Here is a 16,769-nt window from a genome sequence, read left to right as displayed (position 1 = left end):
AAAACACTGCTTTCCAGAGTTATTTCGGTTGGCTCCTTTCTTTCTCACTCCCTTCAGTGTGGTTATGTAAGTATTTTGTAACACAGTTACAGTTGGATTCCGTTGTCATAGCCTGCATTCCAATTTGAGTCCTTCTCATAACTTGGTTAATAGTTTAAATGTTACATACAGTGACATCCACTCATTGTGACCCACAATTCTGTAGATTTTTAATAAATGCCTAGTTCCATACAGGATAGCTCCCTTACCTCCTAAATTCTCTTATTCTGCCTCTTTATAGTCAAACCCTATTCCCAGATCCAACCCCAAGTGACCACTGATCTGTGTTCCATCTTTATAGTTTTCCTTTTTTCTAGAACGTCATATAAAAGAAACCACATGGTATGTAGCCTTCTGTGTCCAGCTGCTTTCTTCCGCTTAGCATAATGATTTTTGAGATTCATCCTAGTGGTTTTCTGTAGCAGTATTTACCTCGTTTTTATTGTGGAGTAGTATCCCATTGTATAGATATTATACAATTGTCGATATCATACAATTTATTTAAATATTTACATGTTGGTGGACGTTTGCACTCCTTCCCATCTTTACTAGTATGAATAAATTGCTATGCATATTTACATCTGGGTCTTTGTATGGACATGTGTCGTTACTGCTCTTGAGTAAATAATTAAGAGTGGGAGTGCTAGATCTTAAGGTAGGTAAATGTTTCACTTTCTAAGAAATGTCCATTTTTCCAAAGCAGCTGTACTATTTTGTATTCTGACCAGCAATTTCACGAGTCCGAGTTGCTTCACATCTTCACCAGCATCTGGTATTGTCTACCATTAAATTTTAGCATTCTAAGAGGTATAATAGGTGTGTAGTGGTATCTTATTATGGTTTTAATATGCATTTCATTGATAACTAATGATGTTGAACATCTTTTCACAGACTTACTGCCAATCATGTACCTTTGGTGAAGTGCCTGTTCAAATCTTTTGACCATTTAAAAGTAAGATTGTTTGTTTGATGATTACCAAGTTGTAAAGGTACTTTTTTTTTTTCCTGGATATAAGTCCTTTATCAGATATACGTTTTGTAAAGTTTTTTTCCAGGCTGTTTCTTGTCTTTTTCTTAACAAGTGTTCTCTAAGAATAAGAGTTTTTCATTTTGATGAAGAGTAATTTATTAATTTTTTCTTTGATATTTTGTATATTTTGAGTCCTATCTAAAAAAATATTTACCTAACTCAGAGCAAATATTTTCTCTTGTATTTTTGTCTGGTAGTTTTGTAGCTGTATTTCTTACTTTTAGCTCTATGATCCATTTTGATTTAACTTACTAAATTGTGTAAGGTAAAGAATTAAATTTTTTTGTTTTTGTATTTTACAAATGGATATACAGTTCTACCATATTTGTTGAGAATATTATCCTTTCTCCATTGAATTATTTTTAGAATTCTGTCAAAGATCGATTGTATATATTTTGGACTCTCTGTCTCATTGATCTATATGTCTATTTTTATGCCAATAGAACAATTTAGTGATTATTATATTTTTGTATTGTCTAGAAATTAAATATAAGTCCTCAACTTTGTTTTTCTTTGTCACTTTTTTTTTTTTTTGGCTATCTAAGTCTTTTCCATTTCTATGTAAACTTTAGAATCAGCTTGTCAATTCCACAAAAAAACCTGGTGGATCCCTCATACCATACACAAAAATAAACTCAAAATGGCTTAAAGACTTAAACATAAGACAAGACACTATAAACTTCCTAGAAGAAAACACAGGCAAAATATTTTCTGACATAAATCTCAGCAATGTTCTTCTAGGGCAGTCTACCCAGGCAATAGAAATAAAAGCAAAAATAAACAAATGGACTTAATTAAACATAAGCTTTTGCACAGCAAAGGAAATCATAAGCAAAACAAAAAGACAACCTACAGAATGGGAGAAAATATGTGCAAATGATATGACTGACAAGGGCCTAATTTCCAGAATATACAAACAACTCATATAACTCAATAACAAAAAAACAAACAACCCAGTTCAAAAATGGGCAGAAGACCTAAACAAGCAATTCTCGAGTGAAGACATACAAACGGACAACAGACACATGAAAAAATGCTCAATATCACTAATTATCAAAGAAGTGCAAATCAAAACTACAATGAGATATCACCTCACACCAGTCAGAATGGCCATCATTCAAAAGTCCACAAACAATAAATGCTGGAGAGGCTGTGGAGAAAAGGGAACCCTCCTACACTGCTGGTGGGAATGTAGTTTGGTGCAACTATTATGGAAAACAGTATGGAGATTCCTCCAAAAACTAAAAATAGATTTACCATATGACCCAGCAATCCCACTCCTGGGCATATATCCAGAAAGAAGTCTAATTTGAAAAGATACGTGCACCCCAGTGTTCATAGTAGCACTGAATACAATAGCCAAGATATGGAAATAAACTAAATGTCCATTAACAGATGACTGGATAAAGAAGTCATGGTATATTTATACAATGGAATTCTACTCAGCCATAAAAAAGAATAAAATAATGTCACTTGCCGCAACATGGATGGACCTGGAGATTGTCATTCTAAGTGAAGTAAGCCAGAAAGAGAAAGAAAAATACCATATGATACCACTCTATGTGGAATCTAGAAAGAAAAGAAAAAAAGAAGACACAAATGAACTTATCTACAAAACAGAAACAGACTCACAGACATAATAAATAAACTTATGGTTAGCAAGGGGGAAAGGGGGTGAGAAGAGATAAATTGGGAGTTTGAGATTTACAAATACTAACTACTATATATAAAATAGATAAACAAGTTTCTTCTGTATAGCATAGGAAACTATATTCAGTATCTTGCAGTAACCTATAATGAAAATGAATACATGTAAGTATATGTATGACTGAAATATTATGCTGTACATCAGAAATTGATACATTGTAAACTGACTATAAAAAAAGATAAAATCTTAAAAAAAAAAACCAAACCCAAACCAAACCAAACCAAAAGAACACAATACTTACTTAAAGGGTTTCTAGGAGGACTGGGGACAATGGAAACAGAGTGCCCAGGCTGTAGAAGATCTTAAATAAATAGGGTTATTGTTATGGTGAGTCCTTGGTGTTAAACAACAGTAGCATTGTTGCTTAGGGCTCCCAACGCCATATAATCAAACTGACATTATATTCTTGAGTTCAGGGGACAATTGCTTACTCTGTTGGAGGAGCAGTAAATGTCAAAGGCTGGTAACTGTTGACATCCCCAAGGTGCCAGAGAGCCAGACTCGAGGTTACAGTGTGTCCTGCCTTTGACAGGCCAATGAAGCACGTCTTCGGAATGGCATTTTGTTGGCTATTCCTGAGGTGGCTTAGGTGGCCATCTAAGGTGGCTTAAAAATCCGGAAATAACACACGCAGGGGAAAAACCAGTGCAATAATAACACATTTTCCTTCCTTACTGTTAGCTTCCTTGTTTTTTCTTTCTCTGATTCAGTGAATGCCAACACAAGGATTATTAAATCTCCTGACATTTTCGTTTTCTTCCAAGAATGTATCTTCATGTCTGAGTAATTGTCATCACCTCCCCTGGTGAGGGGGGAAGAAAGGGTACATTCTGTGAGTCACGTCCACTGATTTACAGGCCAAAGTTTCCCAGCATTCAGTGGAAGGCCGAGTCGTGTGGCAGACAAACTAGTAGCTGAGAACTCAGGACACTTGGGTTTGGTCTCCATCACCATTTCTGTCTGAATCTCTGTAAAAGGGGCCGATGGTTCTGCTTTAGTTTCCTCGTTTGGAAAGTGCATCAAGCCTGGCCTTGGGTATAAGCGCGCTTCGTTCGCACACGTTCTAAGCGGTGACCCCCAAAAGGACCCCGGCTTGAGCGCACAACGGGGCTCCGCCCGGGTGGCGCCCGCGCTGGGCAGGCGGCTGCGGCGGCGCGTGGGGAACCGCGAGTTGCGCGCGCAGCGCCTCCGCCGCCTCCCGAACCCCCGCCCCCGTTGCCAGGGGGACTGGGGCGACGCGCTTTCCGGCCCCGGCGCGGCGCGGCGCGGCGCGGCTGTCATGGCGGAGGCCGCCTGGAGCACAGACACCGGAGAGGCCGTGTATCGCTCCCGGGACCCCGTGCGCAACCTCCGCCTCCGGTAGTCGCGTTGCCTCAGAGCTCCGTGCTTTTATGCTCTCAGATAATTGGAACCTGAACTACAGTTCTCGGTTGTTCAGGGCCCCTACTTCCGTTTGCAGTCCTGACCTCTGCCCGGTCTCCCCGCGTCTCCCTCACCACCCGGAACCCTCTTCAACTCACAGCTTCCAGACCCACCCTTCCAGGACCTTTCCTTTCCCACATTCCTCGGAGCCCTGTGTCCCCAGTGTACTTCCTCATCCTTACTCTTCTCCTTAGGACCCCGTGCCCCACTCACCTCCCTCTCTGTTGCCTTAGCCCTCCCCTCTACTGTGTTTTGTTTCCCCCGTTTTTGCTCTGTGTTTATCTCCTGGTTGTGTGTCTTGTAACGGGTATTTTGGGCTTCTCTTTCCCTGGCAGAGTCCACCTGCAAAGAATCACATCAAGCAACTACCTCCATTACCAGCCTGCTGCCCAGCCCGGAAAGGACCTCATAGACTTGGCCACTTTTAGGCCTCACCCAACCGCCAGTGGGTGTATGGTGGTGATGTGGCCCCTTGGGGATCTGGGGAAGGGCCTAGGGTGAGGTTACCTCTTAAGACAAAGTAGACCCAGGTCTGTAGTCTGAGGAAAGGCATAAAGAGGTTGAGTTTCTTGTCCAAGGTCACATGGCTGGTAAGTGTTGAAGCCAGGATTTGATCCCAGGCAGTTTAAACTACATTATGTTGCGTAAAAATTGAATAAGCGTAATTCCTGCCATCAAGATACTGATCTGAATTGTGGTCAAATGTAGTGAAATAGCAAATACCATACTTTAGATATGTTATAAATTTGCCTGTCAACCTAAATACCATTTGTGGCATTTTTTTTTCTAAGAAAGAATGCTCCAGGCTTGAAATATACTTACAAACCCTTTTCAAAACAATTTACAAATAGGGGTCTGCTTGGGAAATGTATATATGAACATCATTTTTACTCTTGCAGTTTTCCTTATCTGGGAAGCCAGAAAAGTGAGCAAGAGAGGACATTGTGTTTGTGTTAGGTCACTGCTCTCTCTGCTTTTGTTGTCTGTTCAAAAATATTTCTGAGCAAGAGTGTGAGCTGGTGGGTTGTGAAGCATGTATCTTTGAAAAAGGCATACCCAGCCAGGAGTATATGTATTAGATTTGGTTCTTTAAAAAAAATCTGTTCTTTGCAGGGAGGGTAGAGCCCATGCTTAGCATGTATGAGATCCTGGGTTTGACTCCCAGTACCTCCATTAAAAAAAAAAAAGAAAAGAAAATGGGCGAAGGATATGAATGTACAATCTGAAAAGAATAAATACTAACTGCAGACAAGATTTAAAATAAAAGTTATTCGACTTTCCTTTTCTTTACTAATGCTTAGTCTCTTAAGGTTACAGTGTTTGATTCTAGATATATGGTTTCAGGAATAGTAAAGATAAAAACACCACAGTTTTTTTTCTAGCAAATATTGACAGCTGGGATTGAGGAAGAGCCATTCAGCCTATTTCTAAATTTCAGTGCCTCACACTGAGTTAGAATAAATAATTCCTGGAAGGCATGACTTCCATTTACCCAGATTAGTGATTAAGACTTCTTAGGTCCTAATCTTGGCTTCTACACATATCCACAGCATCTCTAGAGTGAGTCTAGGGTGAGTGCTTAATAAACCAGTGAGTTCCAACAGGTTTTGTGGCAAATGTAAGAGCAGGGACTTTGGTTATAACCAACTACAGAGCAAGAAGTGGTGCTGGTTTGGCTCAAACAATTGACTCTCTGTTGTCTTTGGAGGTGGACACCGCCCAGATGAAGATGAAGAGGAGGAGGCTGTGATTGGGTGGCAAGAGAAGCTCTTTAGCCAGGTGAGCCAGTGCCACTTGTCTGCTCAGTCTACCTCCACCTGGTCCACCTCCCACCTGGCTGGTAGCTGGGAAAGATTCTTGATCCATATCGCCAAACTGATTTCCAGAAGGTTGTAGCAGTTTTATACTTCCCACTGCTGTATTCACGGGGTCAGTGTAACATCATGCCTGCCACTACCCAGTTTTGTGATCCTGGCTAAGGCACTTTCCACCTCTGGGCCACAGAAAGAATTACTGTTTTGCTATGTCAATTCTGTAACAGTAGAGTTGAATTAGACTATCACTCTGGTTCCTTTTAGCTCTAATCTCCTTTGGATCCCCTGTCCTCCGTTAGTTTAGACAAATGAGAGTTGGTTGTGAAAACGTGTTGGATTGCATCATCTCTATAGAGCTGATTTGACCAGTTACAGGAAAAAAATTTGACCTATTCTTAGTAGATCTCTGTTTCCTTGTGAACTCAGTTTGAAGTAGATCTGTATCAAAATGAAGCAGCCTGCCAGAGTCCTTTGGATCATCAGTACCGTCAAGAGATTCTGAAGCTGGAGGATTCGGATGGCAGGAAGAACCGACGAATCTTTACTTACACTGACTCTGACAGATTCACCAACTTGGAGGAGGTATTGTTCTTTTCCCAAGTCCCATAGCTCCCTTCACCTTTGCCTTCCCTAGCTTTCTGGCCCCACTGTCTGTTAAGACAGAAGCCTGTTCAGGGGAGATGGAGAGCCTGTCTAGGAACCACAGTGTGCCGCTGGCAGCCAGGCCAGAGTAGGTGGGCACAGTCCACAGGTGCTGTGGCTGCAGCTCCCTGCTCCACCTGCTGGAGGGACTGGGGAAGCCAGCAGTGTCTCTATTTTTATTTTATTTTATTTTTAATTTTTCGCCACAATTCAGCAGCTGCTTCTCAAAACCCACAAGACCGAAACAGACAAAGATTGTGTTTGTACAAAGCACAGTTGGGCCAAGAAACTCATCTCAGAAAGGGACTTTTCCCCTCTGTTTAAGGCAAGTTTGAGACTCTGAGTCACGAGAGACCATTTGGCAGGGAGATGGTGGCAGGTCTCCTGCCAAACTCAGCCTTTTGTGTATGGCTGCCTGCCGGAGGTACATGGCATCGTGGTGAGATGAGCTTGCAGTGGGGACTTCCCTGTCAAGCCACTTGCCCAAAAGGGTCCTGGAGATCATTTAAAGTGTCCATAGAAATGTGGCAGTATCTCTAATGCTAGACTTGCAGACTGTAAATTGGGAGAAACAGCCATTGGGCTTTTCCTCCATGCATCGTGAGATCAGACAGGTGGGTGGAGTCTAGAACCATATAGATCAAATTCAACATGGATTCAGCCAAAACTGAATATATATGAGTTTTAAGAGGAATTCAGTACAACACAGGGAATGGCTTATGTCCTCATTTTGCCTGTGACAACATGCCCTCGGGGACTTCAGTTTTACCTTTTCTTCAGTCACTGCATGATGTATTCTTTTTAGTGAGATTTCAAACTCCTTGAGGGAGAGTCGAGCGTGTATTTTCTGATTTTTGTCTGTGACCTTGTAGATTTCTGCAAGGAGCAGGTGTTAGGTGAACGTTTTTGAAAGATTGATGCTTTTATTAGGAAAGCTGTGGGTTGGTAGATACAAAGTTTGGGTTGTCTGTTTTGGTAAAGAAAATTACAGTGAAGTGTTCATTACCCATGTGCGGATTCTCTACAGAACACTTGTATTACATGTGGCATCTTCCAGCTACCTAGTGAATGTCAACGTCTAGCAGGCAGACTCACCAACTTTTTGGTGGTATGTGCTTAGAGACTGCAGGCTCATTTTAATATTAGCACAAATAAATTCATTTCTGAAGGGTAGGATGCTGCTGAAATCTTAGGGCAAACCAAGGCTTGGTTGGACTCTCCTTTGGGTTGTCCCCTCCATTAACATGTGTAACTGTGAGGTGGCTGTGCCTCTTAGGGTCAGGTCTCGGGTGAGGTTTCAGAAGGAGGACTTCCCTCCAGGTGCTTGGTCCCATGTGGCCCTGACCAGATGGCTTACACAGGGCTGCCCTGCTTTCCCAGCACTGTCAGAAAATGACCACCGCAGCCAGTGAGATGCCATCCTTCCTGGTCGAGCGAATGGCAAATGTCAGGCGGCGCCGGCAAGACAGGCGAGGGATGTGAGTACCAGTGTGGATGGCGGCTGGGGGGCCTTTGTGGGCCTTCCAGGCCAGTGTTCTGTCCGCCTGCTGACTCAAGTGTCCCATTCTGCGGAGGCCCCCACCCTGGTGTGCTCCCCTATGTTCCTCCTTCAGGCTCTTCTTGGGGGGCCAGGGGAGTGACCCTTCCTGTGGTGTCTCCCAGGGAGGGTGGCATCCTTAAGTCACGAATCGTCACCTGGGAGCCCTCAGAAGAGTTTGTGAGGAACAGTCATGTCATCAACACCCCTCTTCAGACGATGTACATCATGGCAGACCTGGGGCCCTATGGAAAGTGAGTGCAGCCCCTCGTGGCCCGGCTCAGACCCTCATCCTTCCTCCTTTCCCTACCCGCCACCCCCCCGTTGTAGTCATCCCAGGTATGTGGGAGGGAGGGACTGTTTTCTTCTTTTTTCTCTTTGGAAGAAAGTATTTTGCCATGACAGTTCTCACTACAGCCTCTGTCCTCTCTGACGTGGGCTGCATACCTCTTCCTCTTTCCCTGGAGGTGGGACCAGTGACCTTGAACCCTGGTGTGGATTCCCTGGTTTCTAGGCTTGGCTATAAGAAGTATGAACACGTCCTCTGTACTCTGAAGGTGGACAGCAATGGTGTGATCACAGTAAAACCTGACTTCACTGGCCTCAAAGGACCCTACAGGTGAGGAGAGGAGGAAGGGGACATTGGACACCGGCACTCCTTTCCTTGTCTTCCCTTCTTGCCCCTGGTTGAGGAGAGTCTCAGAAAGCCCTTCGTCTGTTCTAACTCTTAAATTCCCGACCGGGGGTTCATATTCTCTTCCAGACCATAGACCCTTAGGACACTGGGCATCCTGTTCTCAGAAAATGTGCGGCTACACTGATTTGAAAGTGATGACTTCAGCAGTGTAGTTCAGTGAAAATAATTCTCTGCGCTGCTGCACACAGGGACTGACCCAGACGGGGCGCAATGGGCTTGGCCAGGGCTTTTCCTCTGGGCTGACCTCTTCTGTCTTAGAGTAACAGAACCGCAACTCAGCTCATCCCCGGGCTGGGTCTGCAGGGCCCCATCTCCTGTCATCAGAGTTAGCCCTTTTGTGGCTTCGACTTTACAGAATTGAGACAGAGGGGGAGAAGCCGGAGCTGTGGAAGTATACGATTGACAACGTGTCGTCCCTCGCACAGCCTGAGGAGGAGGAGCGGGAGCAGCGTGTGTTCAAGGACGTAAGAGCTGGTTCGTCCCAAGTACCGGAGAGCGGGGAGTGAGGCCACGTCCAAGGCTGAGGTCTGCAGCTGCGAGGTCTCGCTCTTAACGGCCCCTCCTGGCTTAGGAGTCGCCGCTGACATCTCACATACACGCTTTTGATCCTGTTGTAAGATCGTCATAATAACGACCATTTACTTGAGCATGTACCATGCTCCACGCAAGGCCCTTCACATGCTTTAGGTTATTTAGACTGTACCACAGCCCTCTGCGGTGAATACTTTTATTGTTACCATTTTATAAGTGAGGAAATGGAGACTGAGAAGCAGCTAAGCGTTCTGCCCGAGGTCACGTAAGCGCGAGAGCCAGGCTGGTCCCAGACCCGCGGACTCTGCACCCTCTGGGTCTCACTGGGACGAAGCTGGCAGCGGCTGGGATGCTCCGGCCTCCGGCTCTTGGTGGCAGTTCCCACTCCTGCTGCTTGTCTCCCTCCCGTTTGGAACTGGACCCCGGCCTGGCTGCGGTCACCTCTCAAGTTCTGGTTTGGTTTGTCTCCTCAGCTGTGTGGCCGCCACAGGGAGTACCTCAGCAGCCTCGTGGGCACCGACTTTGAGGCGGTGAGGAGCCCGGCGTCCTGTAGCCCCAGCCCCGCCGGCGGGTGTGTTCAGCTGGAGGGTTCTGACCATCCCTGAGTGTCGCCTTCTCCTCAAGGCCCCCAAGACATACTCCTCAGTGTAAAAAGGAAGTGAAAATTAGCATGTGGAGTGTAATCCTTGTTACGTTTTAACAACATTGCATGTTGATCTAGAACTGTTAACCTGTAGAAGAAGGTCCCAAAGGGGACACACACTATGGGCGACTTTCTCTGGGGAGTGGGCGGGTTGGAAGATGGCAGGTGGCTGTTGTGTGGTGAGAGGGTTAAATTAGGAATGTTTACTTTTTAGTCTCTAAACTTAGATACTTTTGAGTTCTTATCAGTGGCAGTGTATTTATTTATTGCTTTATAATTAATTTTATAAATATAGGAAGGAAAAATGTCTTCCTTACTCTTCATGTCGCCATTCTTCCTAAGTGCCCCGGAGAGATGGGCTGTCATTTTTGTTTGTCAAATAGTTTGGCTCTTAAAAAACAAAACAGAATAGTGTGAGTTAGTTATTCTGTGGTCCTACTCTGTGTCTTACTGCAAGAGTTCCATTTCTAGATCTGGAAACAAGGATGAAATTACCCAGTGGTCTCCCTCTCTCTCTCTAACAGATGAACTTTCATTATTTTTTACATTGCATTAACATCAGATGTGCGGTGTTAAAAAGCTGGATAAGATAGAAACACAAGTGATGAGAAAAGGAAACTGCCTAGTTCCTGGACCGCAGCCCTTTACAGGGAGCAGGGCTCTCTAGTTCTCACTATACGGCAAAAGGCAGCTGTGGATGCTTCTCTTGGCTCTTCTCGAAAATATTCATACTTTGTTGCCCTCCCCACCATTTAAATTAGGTCCTTTCCCCACTGTGTTACATGTTTTAGAAATGGAGGGAACAGATCTGTGGAGAAGTGGCTGGTAGGGCGGAGGTGTGACAGTCATACACGTGGGTCTGACGTCCAGCGTCAGGTCTCCCGGGGGTTTGCCCGCGGGCTGGAGGAGGGGTGCCGGCGCCCTCAGACCTCCTGACCTGTTCCCACTTCTCTCTGCCTCAGACTGTCCCCGGTGCTCTGCGGCTTTTTGTAAATGGAGAGGTAGGTAAGTGTCTTACCAGACGGAGATCCCTTGATGCTCGGCCGGGGCGGGATGGAGCTGTGGAGTGAGCCGCCCCGCCCCAGTGGACGCCTTGGGTTGTCCGCAGCACTTGGGAGGCTCAGGTGTGAGTCCTTCCTGGAGACAGAGTTCCTGGCTCTCGAGGAACTTATTTTTCCAAGTGTGTGGGCCCTTCAGGACTGGGTCGGGTGCTAAGGGTGATAGGAAAATAAGCTGAAACCGTTTCCTGTTTTCTTAGTTTCAGCCCAAGGCTATGAGTATGACAATCTCTATGTGCACTTCTTTGTGGAACTGCCAACTACTAGTAAGTAATGTTCCTAAGTCTCTCTTTTGGTACGCATTCTGACAGTTTTCCAGAGGCATTCAGTCAGGCTCCCTTCCCCACTCCTCCACTAAAATTGTCGCTGTTCTTTTCAGGGTCATAGATCACTTCCAAGATATGAATCCTGTGGTGACGTCTGCTTTCACCCTGCTTGTCTCTCAGAAGCATTTGCCACAGCCCACTTTCCTCGCTGGAACCCTCCTCTTGGCCTCTGGCTCCATGCTCCTCCTTTCATTGGTGGCTCAGAGGCCTCCTTGGCTGTTTCCTCATCTTCTGTTGATCTAGAATTATTAGCGTATCCAAGGCCGGGCCTGGCCTTCTATTACTCTCTCTCTCTCTACAGTCTTTCTAGGTCTTTCTAGATGGCTTCATCCATCCCATGGCTTCAATACTGCTTGCATGTCTCAGACACCCGGATTCTCTGTAGCCTTAGCCTCTCCCCTGAACTCTAGACTCCTGTGCAATTACTTCTTTGTCATTTCTGCTTAACATGACCAAGAGAACTCTTAATTCCTCCTCTTGCCTCAAACCCGCCCTCATTGTCTTCCCCCACTTAGCAGAATGGCGTTGTCATCTGCGTAGTAGCTGACGCCAGAAACCTAGGAAGCATCCTTGATTCCTCACTTTCTCTGGCTGCCTGCATCCGATCACTCTACCTCCAGTTCCTGTCAGTTCTGTCTCCAGAAGATGTCCTGAATCATCTGTCTTCTCGAGCATCCTGGACCAAGCCACCAAGCATCTCTTGCTTAGGCCAAAGCATTTAGTTTCTAACTTACCCTCTTGCTTCCGGTCTTGCTCCCGAGAGGAACAGTTCACTTGCCGCATATATCATTGCCACATTGAGCCTTTAAAAATGCAAACCAGTTGTCTCTCTTGAACTTAAAACCCCAACAGCTTCCCTTCTCACTTAAAGCGAAATCCAAACTCCATTCCCTGAAGGAGCTGGCCCCTGCCTCTCTCTCCCTTACAACATTCTGGTCATGCTTTCTTTCTATTCTTGAACGCCCGTCTGTGGCCTTTTCAGAACCATTTCCTTTGTCTGAAACCTTTTGTGTCATATCTTTGCATGACTGGTTCTGCTTGAGTTTAGGCCTCAGCCTAAGTGTCCTCTCTGAGTGGTGTTCCCTCCCTACGTGGTCTAAATGAGCATCCAAGTCACTCGGTCACTCCTTCACCCTGTTTTATTTTTAGTTCAGCATTTATTACCACCTAATAGTCTCTTATTGGTTGGTTTGTTGTCTGCACCACCTCTCCTCCACCCCCAACTAGAACGTTAGCATCATGAGAGATAGGAAGCTTTTCTTTCTGCTCACCAAGATGTCCCCGGTGACTGGTCATAGCACATTGCAGACACGCAGTACGTGCTAAATGGAGGATTTGTTGCGTGAATGAATGGATAGCGGAACTTTGTCTTTTTCTCAACTCCTTGCTCTCCTCCCAGGTAAACTTACTACGTGTGGTCTTTTGCTTTCAGATTGGTCGAGCCCAGCGTTCCAGCAGCTCTCAGGAATCACACAGACCTGTGCCACCAAGTCCCTGGGAATGGTATGGCAACGGGGGGGGGGGGGTGCCTGGGAGGAGCAGGACTCCTGGGATGGCATGTGACGAGCATCAGGCTGACAGCCTGGGGAAGGTTCCACTGTTGGGTCTGGCCCTTCGCTGTGGGCTCTGCAGGGCTGCCTCGTCCAGGGTCCTCTCTACCTTTTTGAAAATGGTCACAGCTTGGATTTGGGTGTCCTTTCACTTCTCAGCCTCTTGCTTCCTACCTGGGGTGATAGTTTATCTTTTCCCCTTGTGGGGGTGACCTTGTCATTGGCCACAGGGGAAACAAATTCCCAGTGAGGGCCTGTGCACCCCACGACACTGAGTATGAAATAGTGCTCCTCTCTTTTAGGATAAGGTGGCTTACTTCTCCTACCCATTCACATTTGAGGCCTCCTTCCTCCACGAGGATGAATCTGCTGGTGAGTGGCCTGGCAGGTCCCTGGCCGTGGGTCTCCGCAGGCCAGGCCGTCTCCCGGGGAGGCCTCCTGTGACCTGGCTGCTGCTCCTACTCATGCAGGTGCCCTCCCGGAGTGGCCTGTGCTCTACTGTGAGGTCCGCTCACTCGACTTCTGGCAGAGGTATCGCGTGGAAGGCTACGGGGCTGTGGTGCTGCCTGCCACCCCAGGTGACCTCTTGTCCCTGCCCTCCATGTGGCCTATGTGCTCTCGCTCCCAGAGACAAGACTAGCACTTCAGAAGATTTGGCCGCTTCTCGTGAGAAGTGGGGATGATTGGGAATTGGAAGCACTTAACTTGCACAACTCCTTGCTCCTTTGGGGCAGATTCCCCTTCTCCATTAGAGACAGCCGGCTGAAGGGACAGCTACCTGAGAAGTTGAGCAGCTCTGGTCTCCGCTCCCAGCAACTCTTGATTTGACTCCTGGCCTTGAGGGGGGCACTGCATGGGAAGTGGGCTACTGGTGGGTGTGTATTGAGTAGATCGGAAGCCTTTCTGAAGTAACAGCCCTGCCATCTGTTGTGCGCCAGGCACTGTGCTAAGTGCTTCTCGTTTCATTCTCCCCACCACTTGGTGAGGCGTCGGTGTTGCTATTATTTCCATTTTGCTAGATGAGGAGACGGGTTCAGAGAGGTCGAGAAACTTGTCCTGGTGCACAGGCAATAGCTGGCAGAGCAGAAACTGGAATTCTGATTGATTTCCAAATGGGGAGCCTAAACCACCATGATGACCTTCACCAGAGGCCAGGTCGTCACCAGGCCAGATGTTTTACTGGTGGCGAGGCCCGTGTCGTTGCTGGGGAGTCAGCAAGGGGCCACGTGCCCGTCCCCGCCGCGGCCCCATTCTCCTCTTCCCGCACAGGCGCACACACCCTGAGAGTCTCCACGTGGAGGCCCCTGGAGCTCGGCACCGTGGCTGAGCTGAGGAGGTTTTTCATTGGCGGCTCTCTGGAGCTGGAGGACCTTTCCTACGTGCGGATACCAGGAACCTTCAAGGTGACTTTTGTCTCTGGGGAGACTTCATGCTGGGAACTTGTCCCTGTTTCTTCTGGAAAAGGTGGAACCGGGGTTAAGGCCTCTTGCCCATTGCTTCATTATTGCTTGGTCCCTTCCTTCCTGTGTCTTCAGCTGGAAGTCTTGACCGTATCTTAAACTAGGTACAGACATCCACACGCTGTCCTAGGAGAGCTGTGGAAAACAGTGCACTTAGAGATCTCCCCTGGTCCCTGTCAGAATAACCAGCGCCTCCTTCCAGCCCATCCTTGAGGCTTCCAGAATCAAAGGGTTGGCAGGCAGCTTACAAGACTGCTGGTACTCAACGGAGGTTGGAATGTGCCCTGATTTACAGTTGGGAGCCCAATGTTAGCCTTGAGGTGATGGAGTCTGGGTGTTGGAGTGAAGTTTCCCCAACAGAACTGTTCTCCCCAAGAATGGGAATAAGAATGGGAGTGAGGCCAGCATGGTGCCTGGGGTCTAGAAGCCAACAGAAACCTGACGCTAACTGGATGCCGCAGGGGGAGCGTCTGAGCCGCTTTGGACTCCGCACGGAGACCACGGGCAGTGTCACCTTCCGCCTACACTGTCTGCAGCAGTCCAGGTGAGTGGCCCTGGCCCTCTGCCTTGGGGCTCTTCATCCCAAGGGCTGGAGAGCAGCCGTGGCCATGTGGCGGGCTCCCCTGCAGGGCCTTCATGGAGTCAAGTTCCCTGCGGAAGAGGATGCGGAGTGTGTTGGACCGTCTGGAGGGTTTCAGCCAGCAGAGTTCCATTCACAATGTGCTGGGTAGGCTCCCCCTCCCCCAGCCAGCCACCCAGCATCCACATGGGCCCATTTCCCGCCACCATGGCAGCTGACTCCTGTGTCTGCTTCCCTCACAGAGGCCTTCCGTCGAGCCCGGCGCCGCATGCAGGAGGCCCGAGAAAGCCTTCCCCAGGACCTAGTGAGCCCCTCGGGAGCCATGGTCCGCTAGCTCGCTGCAGCCCTGGCCTTCCACATAGAACAACAAGACGACTGGTAGCCAAGGCCATGCCCTCCCGCCTCTTCATCTTTCTGATTAGAGATCACAATGCCCTGCTGAAAGCTGGCATCACTGAGAGAATCCCAGGCCGGCCCCCCCTGCCTCGTCTCCAGCTGCCTCATCTTCAAAGCTGAAGACCCTGTGGCCCTCATGTGGTCCCCTTCTCCATATGTCAGACACTGCAAGTGGGCATCACAAGGCAGGCTTTTTGGTTTGAGGGCAGTTTGGGGGTGGGCCCAGAGTTAATTCTGTCCTCGCCTCAGCCTCCTCCCGGCCTGTCTCACAGCCTCAGTGGCAGAGCTGCAGTGCCTTCCGCTCCACACCTGCTTTATGAACGGAGGCTCGAGAAGGAAGGCAGGCGAGAGAGATCTCACAGTCCCGGCCCGAGTCCAGCTCCTCTTCCCAGGGTAGCCTCCCCTACTACCGGGAGCTAGCTACATTTGCGATAGAACTTATTTCTGGAGTAAATGAAGGCTGAAGGCAGTGCCCAGTCCTTTCTGCTAGCTGGCTGGTATCTTTTATTGTGTTTTTTTTTACATAAAGACTTTTTATACTGACTGATATTCTGTCCCCTGATTTTCTGTTCAGGTCGCTGGCGTGGCTGAGGTATTCTCCTCCTTAATGCCGAGGCCCCCATGCTGCTGCCTTTCCCAGTCCCTGCCTTTTTGTATTCCGGAGTGTTTCTTTTGATTCGCTAAACTCAGCCCCCGGGAGAGGCTCAGAGGCTAGTGCCAACTGTGTCTTGGCAGCACTCCTTTTAAACATCTGGAGCAAAGCATGGGACTGAGGTCATGCCCTCCCCAGCCCAACGCAGAAACCAGCTTCTGCCCTCAGCGATGCTTTATTGGTAGAAGCAGAGTGTGCTGCCCACCTGCAGGCTCCAGGGAAAGACCATGGGTGGAGTGGCTAGAGGCTGGGACTCTGTGGCCCCCGTCATAGGCAGGGGTCAGGGACAGGCTGGGAAATAGAAGAAAGTGGCTGGAAACCTTCCAGATGACTCTTCTTGCCAGGTCCTGAAGGCCCCTTGTTTGGTTCGCAAGGCCTTGCACCTGGAGCCGATGTGCAACCTAATAGGTAAGAGGCTCCGTTAGGAGGAGGGTTCAGTGCTGCTGGGAGCCCGGCTGTCACTCCCAAAGAACCAGCTCTGAGCGATAGCCAGCAAAAGCATCAGCAGGAAACGGTGGCCCCGGGGGAGAAGGTAGCCTTGTGGTCTTCCCCAGGTTCCCCCGTCTCCAAGGCCAGAGGCTCTGATGGACTCCTGCGGAAGTGGCACAGGTGGGCAGGTAAGGAACTTGCTGGATATCCAGACATGGAGCTGCTTTTAGGGTGTTGGATCCTTCCTGATTGCTC

At 47.8% G+C, this 16,769-nt stretch overlaps 2 protein-coding genes across 6 annotated transcripts in view; one reads left to right on the top strand and one right to left on the bottom strand.

The window, feature by feature from the left end:
• The window catches only part of LPO (lactoperoxidase), a 38,049-nt gene extending 34,431 nt beyond the window's left edge, over positions 1–3,618 (bottom strand). The window contains exons 1-2 of the mRNA XM_072940183.1: positions 3,019–3,618; positions 2,547–2,638 (exon numbers count right to left, since the gene is read on the bottom strand). The gene's annotated coding sequence lies outside the window, so the exon portion shown is untranslated. The remainder of the gene's footprint in view (positions 1–2,546; positions 2,639–3,018) is intronic.
• Positions 3,619–4,004: 386 nt separating this feature from the next.
• MKS1 (MKS transition zone complex subunit 1) lies at positions 4,005–15,980 on the top strand. 5 transcript variants are annotated; one of them, XR_012060149.1, is made up of 18 exons: positions 4,022–4,136; positions 4,535–4,644; positions 5,908–5,978; positions 6,440–6,595; positions 8,036–8,133; positions 8,318–8,446; positions 8,707–8,811; positions 9,245–9,353; positions 9,894–9,950; positions 11,026–11,068; positions 11,322–11,387; positions 12,880–12,950; positions 13,300–13,369; positions 13,468–13,575; positions 14,267–14,400; positions 14,818–15,001; positions 15,087–15,184; positions 15,280–15,296. XR_012060149.1 is itself a non-coding variant. In XM_072940177.1 (18 exons), exons 1-18 carry the CDS (start codon positions 4,057–4,059, stop codon positions 15,369–15,371), a joined length of 1,680 nt encoding a protein of 559 aa, XP_072796278.1. In that variant the 5' UTR covers positions 4,022–4,056; the 3' UTR covers positions 15,372–15,980. The 5 variants fall into 5 exon arrangements, 4 of the variants coding, with proteins under 4 accessions (XP_072796282.1, XP_072796278.1, XP_072796281.1 ...); XM_072940177.1 differs by having other exon boundaries at positions 14,919–15,001; positions 15,280–15,980; XM_072940181.1 differs by lacking the exon at positions 4,535–4,644 and having other exon boundaries at positions 4,005–4,136; positions 14,919–15,001; positions 15,280–15,980.
• Positions 15,981–16,769: the final 789 nt, after the last annotated feature.

The sequence above is a fragment of the Vicugna pacos genome, chromosome 16, assembly GCF_048564905.1.
Source record: "Vicugna pacos chromosome 16, VicPac4, whole genome shotgun sequence".
Lineage (NCBI taxonomy): Eukaryota > Metazoa > Chordata > Mammalia > Artiodactyla > Camelidae > Vicugna > Vicugna pacos.
Note: the sequence above shows the minus strand (reverse complement) of the source record. Positions and strands in the feature narration are given on the sequence as shown.

Bases quoted from the DNA above. Each gene is read 5' to 3' on its own strand.
- MKS1 (XM_072940177.1), top strand. From the start codon at position 4,057: ATGGCGGAGGCCGCCTGGAGCACAGACACCGGAGAGGCCGTGTATCGC. The intron at 4,645-5,907 runs GTGGGTGTATGG...TTGTCTTTGGAG, and splicing joins TAGGCCTCACCCAACCGCCA to GTGGACACCGCCCAGATGAA. The intron at 8,447-8,706 runs GTGAGTGCAGCC...CCTGGTTTCTAG, and splicing joins GACCTGGGGCCCTATGGAAA to GCTTGGCTATAAGAAGTATG.